Source organism: Taudactylus pleione, unplaced genomic scaffold (genome assembly GCF_031769625.1).
Source record: "Taudactylus pleione unplaced genomic scaffold, aTauple2 ptg000214l, whole genome shotgun sequence".
In the NCBI taxonomy this organism is placed as follows: domain Eukaryota; kingdom Metazoa; phylum Chordata; class Amphibia; order Anura; family Myobatrachidae; genus Taudactylus; species Taudactylus pleione.
Genome location: NW_028284616.1, coordinates 15472497 through 15488389, shown reverse-complemented (window position 1 = coordinate 15488389; position 15893 = coordinate 15472497). Strand labels below are relative to the sequence as shown.

Sequence of the window (15893 nt, the reverse complement as noted above, 5' to 3'; positions counted from 1 at the left end):
GAAATCCGAACCCGCTCATCCCTAACTGAAATGCATGAGTTGCTGTCCAGCATGAAGCACACTACAAGCATACCAGACAATTCACTAAAGTAATTAAGAAATTAGCTGGAAACCCTGGTATGTAGTAGCAGGAAGAATTTAGAGGACTGATGGGTATTTAGATAAAAAAGTCTCCACTGACTCCTCTCATCTTCCCCCACACAAATATTTCCACCCCGTTACGCCCGTACACTACTATTAATTTCTTTTCCCAAAGAATTCCTGAAAAGTGACCCTGGTGGTGGCAATCTCACCACATAAAAACTACACTGACTCATAGTGTAATATTAGTATACAGATCTTAATGTCCCAAGCTTCTTACTTGGGATGTTATTACTCAGCCTATTCTATATTTTTATTTTGATAAATAATTTTAAGTGTTTTGCAAGTGTGTAAGCATGCTCTTGTACATGTTAATGTTTGATTTTAAATAAAATGTGCATTTCTGGCAAAGTACGATGGAAAGTCACAAAGTGGCGAGAAGTGATCTCAGCCAGAGTGACAAAGGCTGCGCCCATCTATACAGCAAGGAAAAGTAAAAGATGTGCCAATAATCTCGTTTTTCCACTGCTCTGTACTTAGCATGGAATTCCCTCAGTGCTACCGATTTGTCCCATCACAATACTGTCCCCACTGTAAATGCGGAAGGTGACACTGCACCTGGGTCATTTTGATCTTTGTGAATGAGGCCCCCTAACAAGCTTATAAGAATACATTGCAGTGGTTATGATGATGGTAAAATAACATTTAAACTGCAGATGAATGAGGGCTGGCTGTTTATTGTATATTAAACGTTTTTCTGAGAAATTGTAATTTGGCAGGATACTCTACATTCTTGCTTCAGCAAAGAACAAATAATATGATAAACAAAAGTAATGTCTAAAGTACAGAAAACAAGCAGAACTAAAAAGGAGAGAAATAAAGAAAATAAGTCCTTCTGAAACAAAGGTCAAATTGAAGTGTTACACTCCCATGTTTGCATCTTTTACAGTTTAGGGGGTCTATGTACTGTATCAAGCAGTGAAAGTATGGAGAAGTGGACCAGTGTAGAAGTTGCCCATAGCAACCAATCAGCTCCTACCTATAATTTTATAGGCTGTACTTGATCAATGCTACTTCAAAGATGATTGGTTCCTATGGGCAACTTCTCCACTGGTCCACTTCTCCACACTTTTCACTGCTTGATACATAGACTAGGGATGTGCGCCGGACCATTTTTGCTGGATTTGGATTTGGCTCCGATTCGTTGTCTGGCTTTGGATTTGGATTTTTTTTTACAAAAATTGTCAAAAAAAAAGCTAAAATCACATAATTTGGGGCTTTTTTTGTTCCTCGAGTATTAACCTCAATAACATTAATTTCCAGTCATTTACAGTCAATTTAGACCACATCACAGCTCACGTATTGTTTTCACCATTATTGGCCAAAGGCTGCAGTGAGGTGGCTGGTTACTAATCAACAGAGCAGCGGCACAGACACCGCAGTTTAAAGCACATCTATGAAACATTGCCACACAGCAGTGGCAGAAATGAAAGGTAGTGCAAGATGTAACTGTCCTTGGAGTCATGGTGCTAATACACACAGAGGGCTATTGCTCACAGTGTTTATACACACAAATGGCTACTGCCCAAGGAGTCACGGTGCTTTTAATTTATACACAGATGGCTACTGCCCAAGCAGTCACTGTGCTTTTATACACAGAGAGCTAAGGCACAGGGAGTCACGGTGCTTGTATACACAGAGGGCTAAGGCCCAAGAAGTCACCGTGCCTTTATACACAGAGGGCTAAGGCCCAAGGAGTCACGGTGCTTTTATACACAGAGGGCTACTGCCCAAGGAGTCACGGTGCTTTTATACACAGAGGGCTAAGGCACAGGGAGTCACGGTGCTTTTATACACAGAGGGCTACTGCCCAAGGAGTCATGGTGCTTGTATACACACAGACGGATAAGGCCTAAGGAGGCACGGTACTTATACACACATATGGCTACTGCCCAAAGAGTCACAGTGCTTAATACACACAGAGGGCTATTGCCCAAGGAGTCTCGGTGCTTACACACACAGATGGCTATTGCCCAAAGAGTCACGGTGCTTATACACACAGAGGGCTATTGCCCAAGGAGTCACGGTGCTAATACACACAGACGGCTATTGCCCAAGGAGTCACAGTGCTTAAACACACAGAGGGCTATTGCCCAAGGAGTCACGGTGCTAATACACACAGACGGCTATTGCTCAATTGAGTCACAGTGTTTGTACACACAAATGGCTACTGCCCAAGGAGTCACGGTGCTTTTAATTTATACACAGAGGGCTACTGACCAAAGAGTCACGGTGCTTGTATACACAGAGGGCTAAGGCCAAAGAAGTCACGGTGCCTTTATACACAGAGGGCTAAGGCCCATGGAGTCACGGTGCTTTTATACACAGAGGGCTATTGCCCAAGGAGTCACTGTGCTTTTATACACAGAGAGCTAAGGCACAGGGAGTCACAGTGCTTTTATACACAGAGGTCTACTGTCCAAGGAGTCACGGTGCTTTTAATTTATACACAGAGGGCTACTGACCAAAGAGTCATGGTGCTTGTATACACAGAGGGCTAAGTCCCAAGAAGTCACGGCGCCTTTATACACAGAGGGCTAAGGCCCATGGAGTCACGGTGCTTTTATACACAGAGGGCTATTGCCCAAGGAGTCACTGAGCTTTTATACACAGAGAACTAAGGCACAGGGAGTCACAGTGCTTTTATACACAGAGGGCTACTGCCCAAGAAGTCACAATGCTTTTATACTACACAGACGGCTAAGGCCCAAGGAGTCACGGTGCCTGTAAACACAGTGGGATACAGCACCAAAAAATATATATATTTTTTTTCCGTTTAAACTTTTAACTTTCTTGAAAGTTTTGTTTATATTTTTTTACATTTTTTTTTGTTGTACACACAGCCCCTTGTGAGTCTCGACACTTTAATCAGCAGGGCATAGCGCAGCATACATCAGTGTGCAGTGTGCCCCCTATACACAGTCACTTTGCCAGCACAGCCACTTGTGAGTCCCTGTACACAGCCAGCTATCAGCAGAGCAGTGCGCAGCGTGCAGAGCGTGGGAGTGAAATGGCGCCGAGTCCTGGTCTCGGCGCCTTATGTAGATGCAAACTCTCGTGAGATTCCGACGTCAGGAGGATGACGTTCGGCCTCGCAGTGGGATCCGAGTCAGGCGGAAACACGGAGCGGTTAGTATTCCACAGAATCCGAACCGCTCATCCCTAACATAGACGTCTCATATTTGTCCCTCCAAACTGTTTTTACACGTACATATAAAACTTCATAGGTCCACAAACAGTCATACCTGGTGCAAGCTTCCAGGGTCACTTTATATTCCTCATGGTCCTGGTGGGACCCTGGGTCATCATCATCAGGGAGAGCTCTCTCTCTGAGAAGTGTCTCTGAACGTCCAGCTTGACGTCGATCCCTCCCTGGCTTTGGCTCTTTCAGATGGACCAGAAGCTGGAAGGCTGGCTTGACCACTGGGTCAGGTACATTGTAATGAACATCGATCTAGAAAGGATATTAAAAATGGCTGAATAACTAAAAATATTTGTGTTCATAGAACTATTTGTCAGCAGATGAATATTATTATAAAATATTTCACCAGAGCAATGTTATGTCCTGTAATGCAAGCCTGGCCAACCTGTGGCTCTCCAGCTGTTGTGAAACTACAAGTCCAAGCATTTTTTAGCATTCCCCAATAGCAAATGTGACTTGTATAGATATGTCCACATAAATCTAACCTCTTTGCGCATTAAATAGCCATTTTAGTCGCGCCATGCTGAAGAGCAACTCAGTAGCATAGAGCATTCTTTCGTGTGACTTTTCCCCTTAAAATGCAACTTATTGCAAAGCGATGTGAAGAATAGGACGCAAAAACAGCTTATGTGGCATGCTTATATTCCGTGTGCTTATATTCCGTGTGCTTATATTCCGTGTGTGACTGCGGCTGTATCTTCGTGAAAAATTATACATTACAGTGTCACAGCCGCTGACACTATAACGTAGCATTTCGCAAGTAGATATAGCCGCAGTCACACTCAGAATATAGGCATGCCATATTTTAATCAGCATAAGATGCTTGTGCGTCCTATGCGAATACTCATTTTAAGGGAAACAGATGCATGAAAAGGCACTCTGCACTACCGAGTCACACGGCGCTCACGAGTTATGTGTAATGCAACTTGTAGCACACAGAGGATAGCTGGAGAGCCACAGGTTGGCCAGGTCTGCTCTAATGTTATGTTTCCCAGTAACCTTTACAAATATATCCGCTAAAATATTTTTCTTTTTTACAACTTTTATTTTCATTTAACTGGCGTCCTCACATGTGATGCGACCGCAGCTAGCAGTGCTTCATCTGGCAAGGCTGCATCACATGCAACGGCGCTGCAGAGGAGATTTTCTATCTTTATAGAAAAATAGTCCGTTAAGTGGATAATAGCCAGCGCCAGCCACACTTATACTGTGTTTACATTAGTATAAGTGTTTATATTAGTTTGAAAGTACTTTTACTCCATGTAACAGCCAATGGCCACTATCAGAAGTTCAGAACTGCAATGTAGGCTGAAAACATCCTAGGAGGTAAATTTACTAAAGGATGTTTTTAATCGATTTTAAGCAATTAAAAATCGATCAACATCGATGTTATGTACAGTGGGTAAAGCACACATTTACTAACAGACAATTTTTTTATATCGATTTGTAAGTGTTGGTAAATGTTCGATTTAGCCCCTGAAACAGAACATCAATGTTGATCGATTTTTAAAATCGCCTTTTAGTAAATGTACTAATGTTTGGCCAAGCCTGGAGGGACAGCTATTTAGCACTGTAACCAAGTAAACCAAGTTCTCTTTGTTTGTCTGGAGATGTCAGTGCTGTTGGAAATGAGCATGCCCACAAGGCAAAGCATGTGGGGCCATTTTCCAACCACAAGTACCAATATGTTACATAATAATTTGATGTACTTTATTGTGCATCCCTGTCATTTTGGGGATTTAGCAAGTGAGATGTTATTAAAACAGTTGAAGTATTATTGTATTTAAAGTTGCACTTATTTCTCATTTAAGGAGAGATAATGAAGTTTTAATATGTACTACGTTTCAGTTTATGACTTTACCTGCATTAAACAGCAGCCTTCTCCTTTTGCACTGACAAACAAACCGGTTGGGATGGTGGGAATCTGCACATAAAACACACAGTAACATGTTACTAATCAGGAAAATATTATCCTGTGCCACCACTTTCAGCCAAGCATTCTCCATGAGCTCACCACCGCTGTCTGCAGGATCTTCTTGTTTAGCCTATGGAGCTCAAAAGTTTCCTGATAGTCCAAGTTGGTGGATGCCAGAGATATGGTGAGATTAACGCCACCGATATAGGAAAGGATGGCATATTCAGCAAGAGCCTGCAGCGCCACACAAGTGTCCTGGAAGTAAAGTGGTATAATCTGTATAATTCAATAAGTACACTCTATCACACAATTCTGAATACAATCATTAAATAGTATGTGCAATATATCATGTTTGGTAAATGTCTTTGTTTAAGGATTTACTCAACATTTTAAATGAAGTACTTGGAAAGTGAGGTAGTTCAAATCCCAGCGTCGGCATCCCGATGATAAGTAGTGGAGTTAGGGTTGTGTACTAGGGGGAAGGTTGGGGTTGGGCCTTAGGGGGTGGGTTAGGGTTAGGCACTAGGGGGGAGGTTAGGTTTAGGGTGCAGGGATGAAGAGGTAGGGTTGGGACACCTAACAACAGAAGTCGTATCCTTCCTAAATCTGTCGGCATACTGGTGCAGGGATTCTGACTACTGGGATCCCGAGTGCCCTCATCCCATACCAAGCCGTTTGGAAAATATTATGAATTATAGCTGAAGCATTTTTAGAAGGAAACTAATCTAGGACTGACTTACCTGCTCATCCCAGCCCAGCCAATTCTGCTAATTGTTCAACAACAGCTGTTCAATTATTTTAGTTCCCAAATGTGTTTTATTTGTGGCTGATTTAAGAACGGGTGCATATTTGATAATCTGTTATACATAGATAGTGACGTTTAAAGCAGATTACTGTGATCTTCAGATATTCATCTTCACATCCAATGAAAAGCTGAATGATTATTAGAGAAGGCTAGTGAATGAGTATACAACTGTACTAATGGTCTGCATAACAAAGCAGAATAGATTTTGACATCTTGCTTGTGACAGAATGGTGTGTTTACATCCACTTTAATGGAGCTAAAGATCAGCATATTTCGATCTGTAAAGTTAAAACGCCACATTCAACGCCAATCCAAGCCATGCCACTCGGAAGCAGTGTTCCAATGGGATGTAGTAAGGAAGGCGGTGGAAATGCCGACCGCCAAAATCCCGACAGTGAAAGCCCGGCATGGGACTAAAGATAGGCATCTAAATGCTGACGCCTATAATTAGCCCCATGCTGAAATCCCAACGCCCGGCATACCGAACGCAGGCAAGACGGGCGTCGGGAGCAATTAGCCACGGGGGGGGGAAGGGTTAGGTTTAGGGACTCCTGGGGGACTTGGGGTCAGACACTCCCCCTGGAGGGTTAGGCTAGGGGAAGGGGGGGTTAGGGTTACGCACCACCGAGGGCAGGTCAGGGTAGGCACCCCCCCGGGAGGGTTAGGTTTAGGGTGCGGGGAAGGGGGGTTAGGTTTAGGCACCCCTGGGGGGAGATTAGGGTTAGGCACTAGGGGGGGGGGGTTAGGTGGGAGAGGGGAAAGCTAGGGTACTTACTTACCCTAGTCGGGATCTTCATCTGCCGGCCTTCCGGCGTCGGGGTTTCATCCGCCGGGCTTAGATCCGGCGTTGTTACACACCGATTTCGTTCCAATGTATACCGCTATTTAGCTTGGCAGGTAGGTGACAGGGCAGGCATGTGTGCGTTTGTCAAACTAATAGGGGATATAGGGCCTGATTCAGAGTTGGGAATAGAACAGTGGTTCCCAAACTTTCTTGAATCATGGCGCCTTAGAGCATCAGCATTGTTTTCACATCACCCCAAGGCCAAAAGTTTCTTTTTGAGAAATTCTGCAAAAATTATTAAATTGTGCTTCAATATCATTCTTAGGTACAATTATACGGCCTTCAGTTATGTGGTGGTGGACAGGGTTGCGATCTGTTTACATGCATATTTTATGATTGCCTGCCACCAGCTCTGGTTTTCCCTATCACATGGACCATAAATAATGAGATTTGGGCGTACACCATCAACCTGTGGCACCCTTTCAAGTGCACCAAGACACCCCAGAGTGCCATGGGAACTACTGCAAAAGAGCAAGTAACTGTGTACTACTACCTGGACAAACTATTTTGCAATCATTAGAAGCTAGCAGACTAACAGTGTCCAATGAGATTGAGTCTGCATTTTGAACTTGATCTTATTGGCGGGGGCTCATCTGCAGGATCTAATGATTGGCTGCTGTCCTGGAGCTGCTGTGATTGGCCTAAGCAGCTTTGCCGCTTTATTTAGAAGTACAGGAAGGAGAATTTAGAAATCAGTTTGAGGGTAGAGAGGGACAGCAGCAGGAAAAGGGAAAAAAGTGGGGTAAGGGGAGGAGGGATTTGACAGGAGAGGAGTGAGCATTAGCCAGAACAGAGAGAGAGTGTTAGAGGAGTGGGGAGAGGAGAAGTATAACAGTAAGAGGGTAAATGAGGTAAGAGCTGGGAGAAAACAGACAGATAAGGGATAGAGCAGGAGATAAAGCTAAAGGATGGGGGAGACCTTCCCTCCAACATGATCACTTCCATCCGGTACAAAATGCTCTGCTCCTGGACTTCCTTCTTAATTAATGATTGCAGACACCTGTGTTAAACTAGTTAATAGATGAGACAAGTGTTTCACCACAGGTGTCTGCAATCATCAATTAAGAAGGAAGTCCAGGAGCAGAGCATTTTGTAGCGGATGGAAGGGGTCATGTTGGAGGGTCTGGGGAGAGAGCACATGGGACATAAGATAGCGGGAAGGTGGATATAACTGTTTGGTTGGGAGATTTGAAGTGAGAGCCCTGGATGGATATATATGTGCTGTCGCTGACATAACAATACAGAGTATGGCGGGAGAGGGCCTCCAGACCGAGTTCAACAAAATAAGGAATTTGATCAACCGACAGCACCGGAACCCGTGCAGTCAACGGTTTTAAAGTTGCTTGTGTTTGTTTTGTGTTTCCTTTTGATTTCTATTTGATTTGGCAGTGTATATTAGTCTGTGTGTCTATGTATGTATCAGGGCCGTAAATAGGGTGTGCGGCCGCACAGAGTGCAGGGCTCTGTGGGTGCAACATCTCCACCCCATGGCCCCTCCTTCTGGCTGCAGGGTGCCTGGAACAGCACTCTGCAGCCAGCATTGCTGCGGCAGTGCAGCCTGTAGCGTCCGTTGGACGCTACAGGCAGACACCCTTCCATAATTACAGCTGCTGCAGCTTCACTGTCGGCGGCGCCACCCCCTTATGAACGACATCATGATGTCATGCGCAAAGGGGGCGGGGATGGCACAGGGCACTCAGATCCGTAGTTACGGCTCTGGTATGTATGTATGTGAGAAGAGGAGTCAGGATTAATTTGTAAACTGCTCCCCCTAAAAGAAAAGGCTAGATCTGCCCCTGTCTCAGTGGCACTGCATGGTGAGAAGTCTTAATGATCCCTTCTGCAAACTGCTTTTTAGTCACAGGCAGACTTCAGTCTGTGACTAGGAAGCAGGTTGCTTTCCCGGGGCTCATCAGTGCTGCGGGCCCCCCTCCTCTGATACATCTCTGGGAGAAAACAGACAGATAAGGGATAGAGCAGGAGATAAAGCTCGGATGGGAGGAGGAGTAGCTGTGCTGAGCTAGGACATCCTTGGGACAAGGTCACGCCTCCTCCCAGCTTCAATGAGGAGACACGGAGCGGTGCGCCGGGCTCAGTAGTTAAAAAGATCTGGGCTAGAGGGTGGACTGGGGCGGGGGCACAGCTAGACCTATGGGGGCCCCGGGAAAATTTTGCTATGGGGCCCTCACACTTCTAGTTACGCCCCTGCTTATATAGCACAAAATATTCCATTGTGCTATTTGAGATTCCTGAACAGGTCAGGAATCTCAAATTGTGCTATGTGGCCATACCACCTTTTAATCTTCTTAAATTCAAGCTACGTCTAAAATGCACATTGATAAAGGAAGTTTGGTGGGGTGCCATTATTCTGTTGCGCAAAGCACCATCCACGGAAAGTCCTATCAGAAGGTGATAATCAAGAGAACAGCCGATTGGCATAACTATGAATTTGAAAATACAGTAGGTTGACAGAGGGAAGTTTAATTGGGGGTATTTTTCCCAAAGCTGAAAGAGGGTAAGAACCAAGGAGTAATCATGATCTAGAAATTAATAAACATAATGTCACCTCCGGAGATGCCAAGAACGCATAATACTACAGGTACTACCATCCTGGAAATCAGGGTTGGAAACAATTGGCAAAAAAAGAGAATGGGAAATGGTGAGGTTAAGTTGCTCCTAGTGGTCAGCATGTGTGGAAATCAATGGGTTGTCTGTAAGACAAGGTGGCAATCTGGAAGGATGTATGTGAAGTAAACAGACTAAAAATTTTATGTGGGCTAAACTCTTGTTCAACAGCCCTGTTAACAAAACTGTCTGGACCACCTATCCAAACCAAACAGTACTGATAAATAGCAGCCAATGCAATAGTCTTGCAAATTAGGGAGATTAACACCCCCAAGTTCTGGGGGCTGCTGAAATTTGAAGAGGGAGATACAGTACATGGGAGTTTATTAGCCATAGTTATAGTATGGTTGGTCTCGTTTGGTAAGTACAAATGGTAGTATCCATATGAGGTAGAGGAGACGGGGAAAGTTTTACACAAATGGCAGCAGAGATGCTTCTATTTCTGAAAAATGAGTCAACATTCGCTGAATACATTTTGGGAGGTTAGCTGAACATAATTGTGATGAATGGATGGTATGTATATATATATATATATATATATATACACAGTACTAAATTAGCGTTGCAAGCTGTGGTCCATTTTAAGGGGAAGGAATTACTCCAACCCACCATAACATCCTCATGGAACGCCAGAGCCTCATGGAACACCAGAGAAAATAGTTGTGTATTGAATCCAACAGGGAGGGAACAGCAACACAGGGCACACTAAAGTATAATAATATATTGACTGCAAAAGCAGACACTTTTATTTTGTAATTACCATATCACAACCAAAGTGTCTAATTAGGGGATCAATGGCCAGGTTGAAAAGCATTTTGTGACAATTTTATTAGTAGGAGCCCCTTCAAATTTGTTGCATGGGGGCATAGGCATAATAATAATGGGTGCACCCAAAGTATACTTAACCCCCTTCGGCAGGTGGGTCCCTCCTCCTCGGCGGCGCTATCTTGAGTGATATCTTTGGGAACATGGCGCTGTGAGTTCTGGGGCCTCCACAAACCTTAATCCTGAAAATATGCGTAATATGTGTGCGCTAAGGGCCTGATTCAGAGCCGCTCGTAAGCGGCCGCTCGTTCGCTCCGAGCGATGTTTGCCCAACTGTGCATGCATACGGATCGTAATACGCATGCGCGAACCAGTCAGTGCGGCCGAAAATCGTTTGTTTGCTAAATAGCGAATGCCTGCTATTTTGAGTGACAGAATGAGGCGTATGTGGGTGGTAACAGGGGAAGGTGCTTGAAAACGGGGAGTGGAGATCCGAACGCAGGCGTGCTTAAATGTCAAAACGGGCGTTTTAAGGGTGTGCATAATTAATACAGCAGCGTCATTGACCACGTCACTGGGTTATTTTATAGCCAGAACTGCTCGCAAGATTGTGGTAGCAAAAACCAACCACAAGAATAGCGAGCAGTTCATACGCTGGTCGATGTACTCGATTAATCTAATAAATAACGGACATGACGTAGGATGCGAGCGGCCAGGGGGCGTATTTTTTCAAAAAACGACCGCAAGTTTTGTTCGCTCATTCAGACATAGAGGCGTGAACAGACCGCAAAGAGCGAACGGTTCATTTGAATAGCCACCCCTATTTTCTGGATGAACGACCGCATATAGCGTCCGGCTCTGAATCAGCCCCTAAATACAATTGGATTTTGGTACTAACCAATAAATCCTTTTCTCCGATTCCATGTGGACCGTGGAGATACATACTGGGGTATAGATGATGGTGACTGGGACCTGGCACTTTAAATCTTGTATGACTTGATGTGGCTCCTCAGCCTCCCTATCCTCAGTTAAGATTAACCAAGTCAAGTAGAGACGGAGAGGAGAGAGAAGGAAAAACTAGCAAAATACCCGGGGACACAGACCTCTCAACTAGAAAACAAACCATGCACAAATCAAATAACTTAACAGGCACACCCAATTGCATTTAGACCAAAAACAATAACAGCGCAGGTAGGGCCTCCAGTGTCCCCCATGGAATTGGAGAAAATAATTTATCGGTAAGTAACAAAATCCATTTTTCTCCTTCATCCACTGAGGGACACTGGACATATATACGCTGGGGATGTCCCAAAGCTGTACTCACTGACGAGTAGGTGCTGTGAAGACCTGCAGCACCCTGCATCCAAAATTTGGCTCCGTAGAGGAAAAGGGTATCAAATCTGTAAAATTTAACAAAAGTGTGCAAGGAGGATCAGGTGGCAGCATGAAAGAGCTGCGCAGCAGATGCACGCTGTCCCAACACTCACAAAGCACCCACCGACAGAGTAGAATGAGCTGATATCAAGGACGGGAGTAGCCTGTCCTGAGAAACAGGCCTGCCGAATGACCAAACGAAGCCTGCAGTAAAGAGTCTGTTTAGAAGTTTGCCAACCCTGCTTGTGGGAATCATACAGAATGAACAACCCCTCAGTTTTTCTAAGAGAGGTGGTACGAGAGACATACATTCTGAGAGCATGCACTACATCTAGTGAGAGACATGCTGGGTCATCAGAGGGAAAAGCCGAAACCACAGTCGGCTGGTTAAGGTGAAATCTGAAGACCACTTTTGGCAAAAACGATGGCCTAGTCTGGAGTTCTGTCCAGTCATCATGAAAATAAGGTAAGGGGAGTGGGTAGGATAGAGATCCAAGCTCTGAGATCTGTCTAGTAGATGCTATTGCTAAAAGGAAACAGTCTTCCAAGACAAGAACTTCAAAATCTGTGTCCAGAGGCTCAAACGTATCTGGCTGCAAGAAAGTCAAAATGAGGTTCAGGTCCCACGGTGTCGTTGGTGAAGAAAATGGGGGCTGGATATGGAGAATACCCTGCAGGAAAGTCTGCAGCTCCGGAATCAGGGATAATCAGCGTTGGTAGAAACCTGACAAGGCCGAAACCTGGACTTTTAATGACAGTTACTAATTTCCTCCAAGCACATTTTCATATGCCATGGTTTCCATTGTTGGTCTGCAACTAAAAAATGAAGGCTGCAGATGTACTTCAAGGTCCATTCTTCAACCCGGGCAACACCGGGTATCCCAGCTAGTTGAAAATAAAGGTCTTCACCACGCCTAATAGCGTACATATTTTTTCCAACTACTATTGAGAAAGTAACGTTGCCGCATACAGTAATTAGTATATTCTTATAGACTTTTACGGAATACAGAATTGAAGGCATGAATTAACAATAAATTCACCTCTTTACTGCTTTAGTAAATAGAAAAGGTCTAAATGTGTCAGCAGTCATTCACTGAGATGCAATGGAGTTGTGTGCTTTCATGCCAATACTGTGTACATTTATTGTAAAGTCCAGTATTCAACTAATCAGTCTACGGTGTAATGTGTTAGTGCAGCTCTCTAGTGATGTCTCTAAGAGCCTAAACACAATTTGGAATTTGTGAAAGCCCACATAGACCATAGCTAGGGTAGCAAAGTTGCAGCTCTGCTCTCTCTTTATGGCTTATTTTTTGTATTCTATATTTGGTTGATTATTAACATTATTTATATGAGCTCAGTTAGAGTTGAATTACTTGCTGGTGGGACACAGGGTAGGGGATGGGTTTGGACCCATAGAGGTTAATAGTGTTAGTAGTTTGGGCTCTGGGGCACCATAGAAAGTTCCATCCCCACCCTATCCTCCTTTCCATCTATCCTCCTACCCTGTCCCTGTTTATGTTTTAAACCACAGGTTCTCAAACTCGGTCCTCAGGACCCCAAACAGTGCATGTTTTCCATGTCTCCACACTGAATCAAGTGAAATAATTAGCTCCACCTGTGGAACTTTTAAAATGTGTCAGTGATTAATGATTACACCTGTGCACCTGCTGGGTGACCTGCAAAACGTGAACTGTGTGGGGTCCTGAGGACCGAGTTTGAGAACCACTGTTTTAAACAAAACGTAGACTTTGTCATTTGCACTCTTTTCTATCACTTTATCACTATAACATTTATAGCTATTATTTATGCCTTTGTGGTGTCAAAGTGTAAATCCAGGTCTTCCAAAACACTGTTACAGATAACTTGTTCTAGTAAAATACAATCCTGTGCATATGTGGTCTTACATACCTTGGTATAGCTTGATAGACACATATGTAATGTACTAGTGGCAGAGGGCGTAGATAGTGAAGTTCTTTGCAGTTGATAGTGTACATTAAGTCATACTTTACATAACAATATCTAACCTGTGTGGATGAGAAGCCCCCTAGAGCGTTTCGCTGCTGGGAAAGCCATTTCACTACTGGAAGAGCAGAGGCCACGTCTCCAAGAAGCGTGTAGGTTAGCAGGGCATATGCAGTCATTTCTACCTCTGCGGAGATCACTGAGAGAGTAAAAGAGACAGATTTAATCACCACCTCCATTTTAAAAGGGAATCTTTTCATGGTTTTTAGACATAAGTAACATGGAGATTATATATAGAATGTAATTAACAAATGGATTACTAAAACACATAAGACATTGGGTCGTATTCAATTAGAAGCAAAAAGTCAGTTTCCGCGATACTTTTTCGCCGATGATGTCATTTTCAACAATTTCATATATCCCAGTATTCAATTGTAGCGTATTTTCGCCAGCGCGATAACGCAATGCAATGTAATAGGCGAACATGGTTTTGGGGTGCAGAGGTACGGAAGCCACCCTGCACCCTTTGGACACCCCCCTGACACTAACTGCATCAAAAAAACGCAAAAAACCCCACAAAGGACACCCCAAAAAATCTATGTGGGGGTACAAATTTAAAAACTAGCGAAATAGCCTTTGGGGGGGGGGGTCTGCAAGTATGGGGGAGGTGTATTTTTGATTGCAGGCGTTTGCTGAAAGTGCGTTTTTGGCGCTTTTTAATGCTTGACTTTAGCAACTTTAAAATATGCTTGCACCCATTTTCATGTACCCCAAACTTGATGAGAATACTTATTTCCCTCCAAAAAAGTTGCAAAATGCTATTCTTCACCACTTGATGAAAGACGCTAAATAGCGCCTATTGAGACAATTTAAAACCCCCAAATACCTTTAACAGGGCTATTCGGGGGTACTCATAGAGACATAGTAAGCCCCCATGTCAGTACATCTTTTGGGGGGTGTCAGGCTAATTTCCCCAAAACTGACAGAACTTTTTGCCGATTTCAAATTGCTGGGTCCCGTTTTCGCACATTTGCAATTGGATACGCGGGGACGCACGCAATACTTTTTCACTGGCAAAACCAGCGATGACGGTGAAAAGTCCGGCAACTGACTTTTCGCTTCTAATTGAATATGGCTCATTGACTTTGGTTGCTTCAGATGGACTGTATTTTACAATAAACACGCGTGTATCTATACATAAGGATGGGTCAATGTAAATTGTATAAGAACTTAGAAAAACTACACAAAACAGACTATGCATGCATGATAAAACGTATAGGTGATACAAGCTGATACTGAGCTAAAAATATGCAAAAAATTATGTGTATAGACAAAAGTAAAACAGTATAAAAGAAAATACAACTTTTCAGAAACATATAACAAAGACAAGTTGATTTACTAATACAGGTGCACACTTGGCCATTGTAGTAATGCACAGTAAGCGTCATACACTGCCCAACAGTTGCAAAGAATAAAATAAAACAATCCACAAAATCACACCCCCATTGCAGTAGTTCATGCTTTTGGGTGACCCCAAAAACAAATCTATTTGGAACTATGGAATTTGCTTTGAATATTATAAGAGGGAAGGATAGGGGTAGAGATTTTGATTAGGGATAGGGGAGAAATACTCACCCGATTCCAGATCATCAGAGGTCTAACCCGGAAGTTACAGTCACATGACCGCCGGGACCTTCAAGACACCACTGGAGCCGTTGCAGCCGTCAGGAGCAGGTAAGCCACTGCTGGGCCACCAGGGATGATATGTCGACATTCTAACACGTTGACAATTCATCACTGTCGACATTATGACTATTGACATATCATAACCGACCCATTGTATAAAATACCAGCTAGTACATATTGACTATGTCAGATTATTATTATTATTATTATTATTATTATTATTATTATTATTATATTTGAATGGTTTGCATACTTCCTTATTTATCTTTAAGGGATCAAATTACATAAGTATCCCTCCAAGGTATGCAGTCAGGATGCTGACGGTCGAAATGCCGACCGCTGGCTTCCCGACTGTCAAATCCCGGCAGGGTACTAATGACAGGCGTCGAAATCCCGACGCCTGTCATTAGATGTATGCTGGGAGCCCGACGCCCGGCATACCGAATGAAGGCAACCCGGGCGCGGACAGCCGTGGGGGTGGGTGGGTTAGGTTTCAGGGCTCCCGGGGGGACTTAGAGTTAGGCACCCCCGCAGGGAGGGTTAGGGTAGGGGAAGGAGGAGTTTGCGTTAGGCA

General features: G+C 43.9%; 1 protein-coding gene across 3 annotated transcripts in view; it reads right to left on the bottom strand.

Annotated features, from left to right (window-relative positions):
* Window positions 1–15893, bottom strand: part of CPAMD8 (C3 and PZP like alpha-2-macroglobulin domain containing 8) — a 185474-nt gene that overhangs the window by 41304 nt on the left and 128277 nt on the right. For all 3 annotated transcript variants that reach the window (XM_088478478.1, XM_088478479.1, XM_088478477.1), the window contains exons 32-35: window positions 13696–13832; window positions 5358–5513; window positions 5205–5267; window positions 3387–3595 (exon numbers count right to left, since the gene is read on the bottom strand). In XM_088478478.1, coding sequence (XP_088334604.1) covers window positions 3387–3595; window positions 5205–5267; window positions 5358–5513; window positions 13696–13832 — 565 coding nt within the window. The remainder of the gene's footprint in view (window positions 1–3386; window positions 3596–5204; window positions 5268–5357; window positions 5514–13695; window positions 13833–15893) is intronic.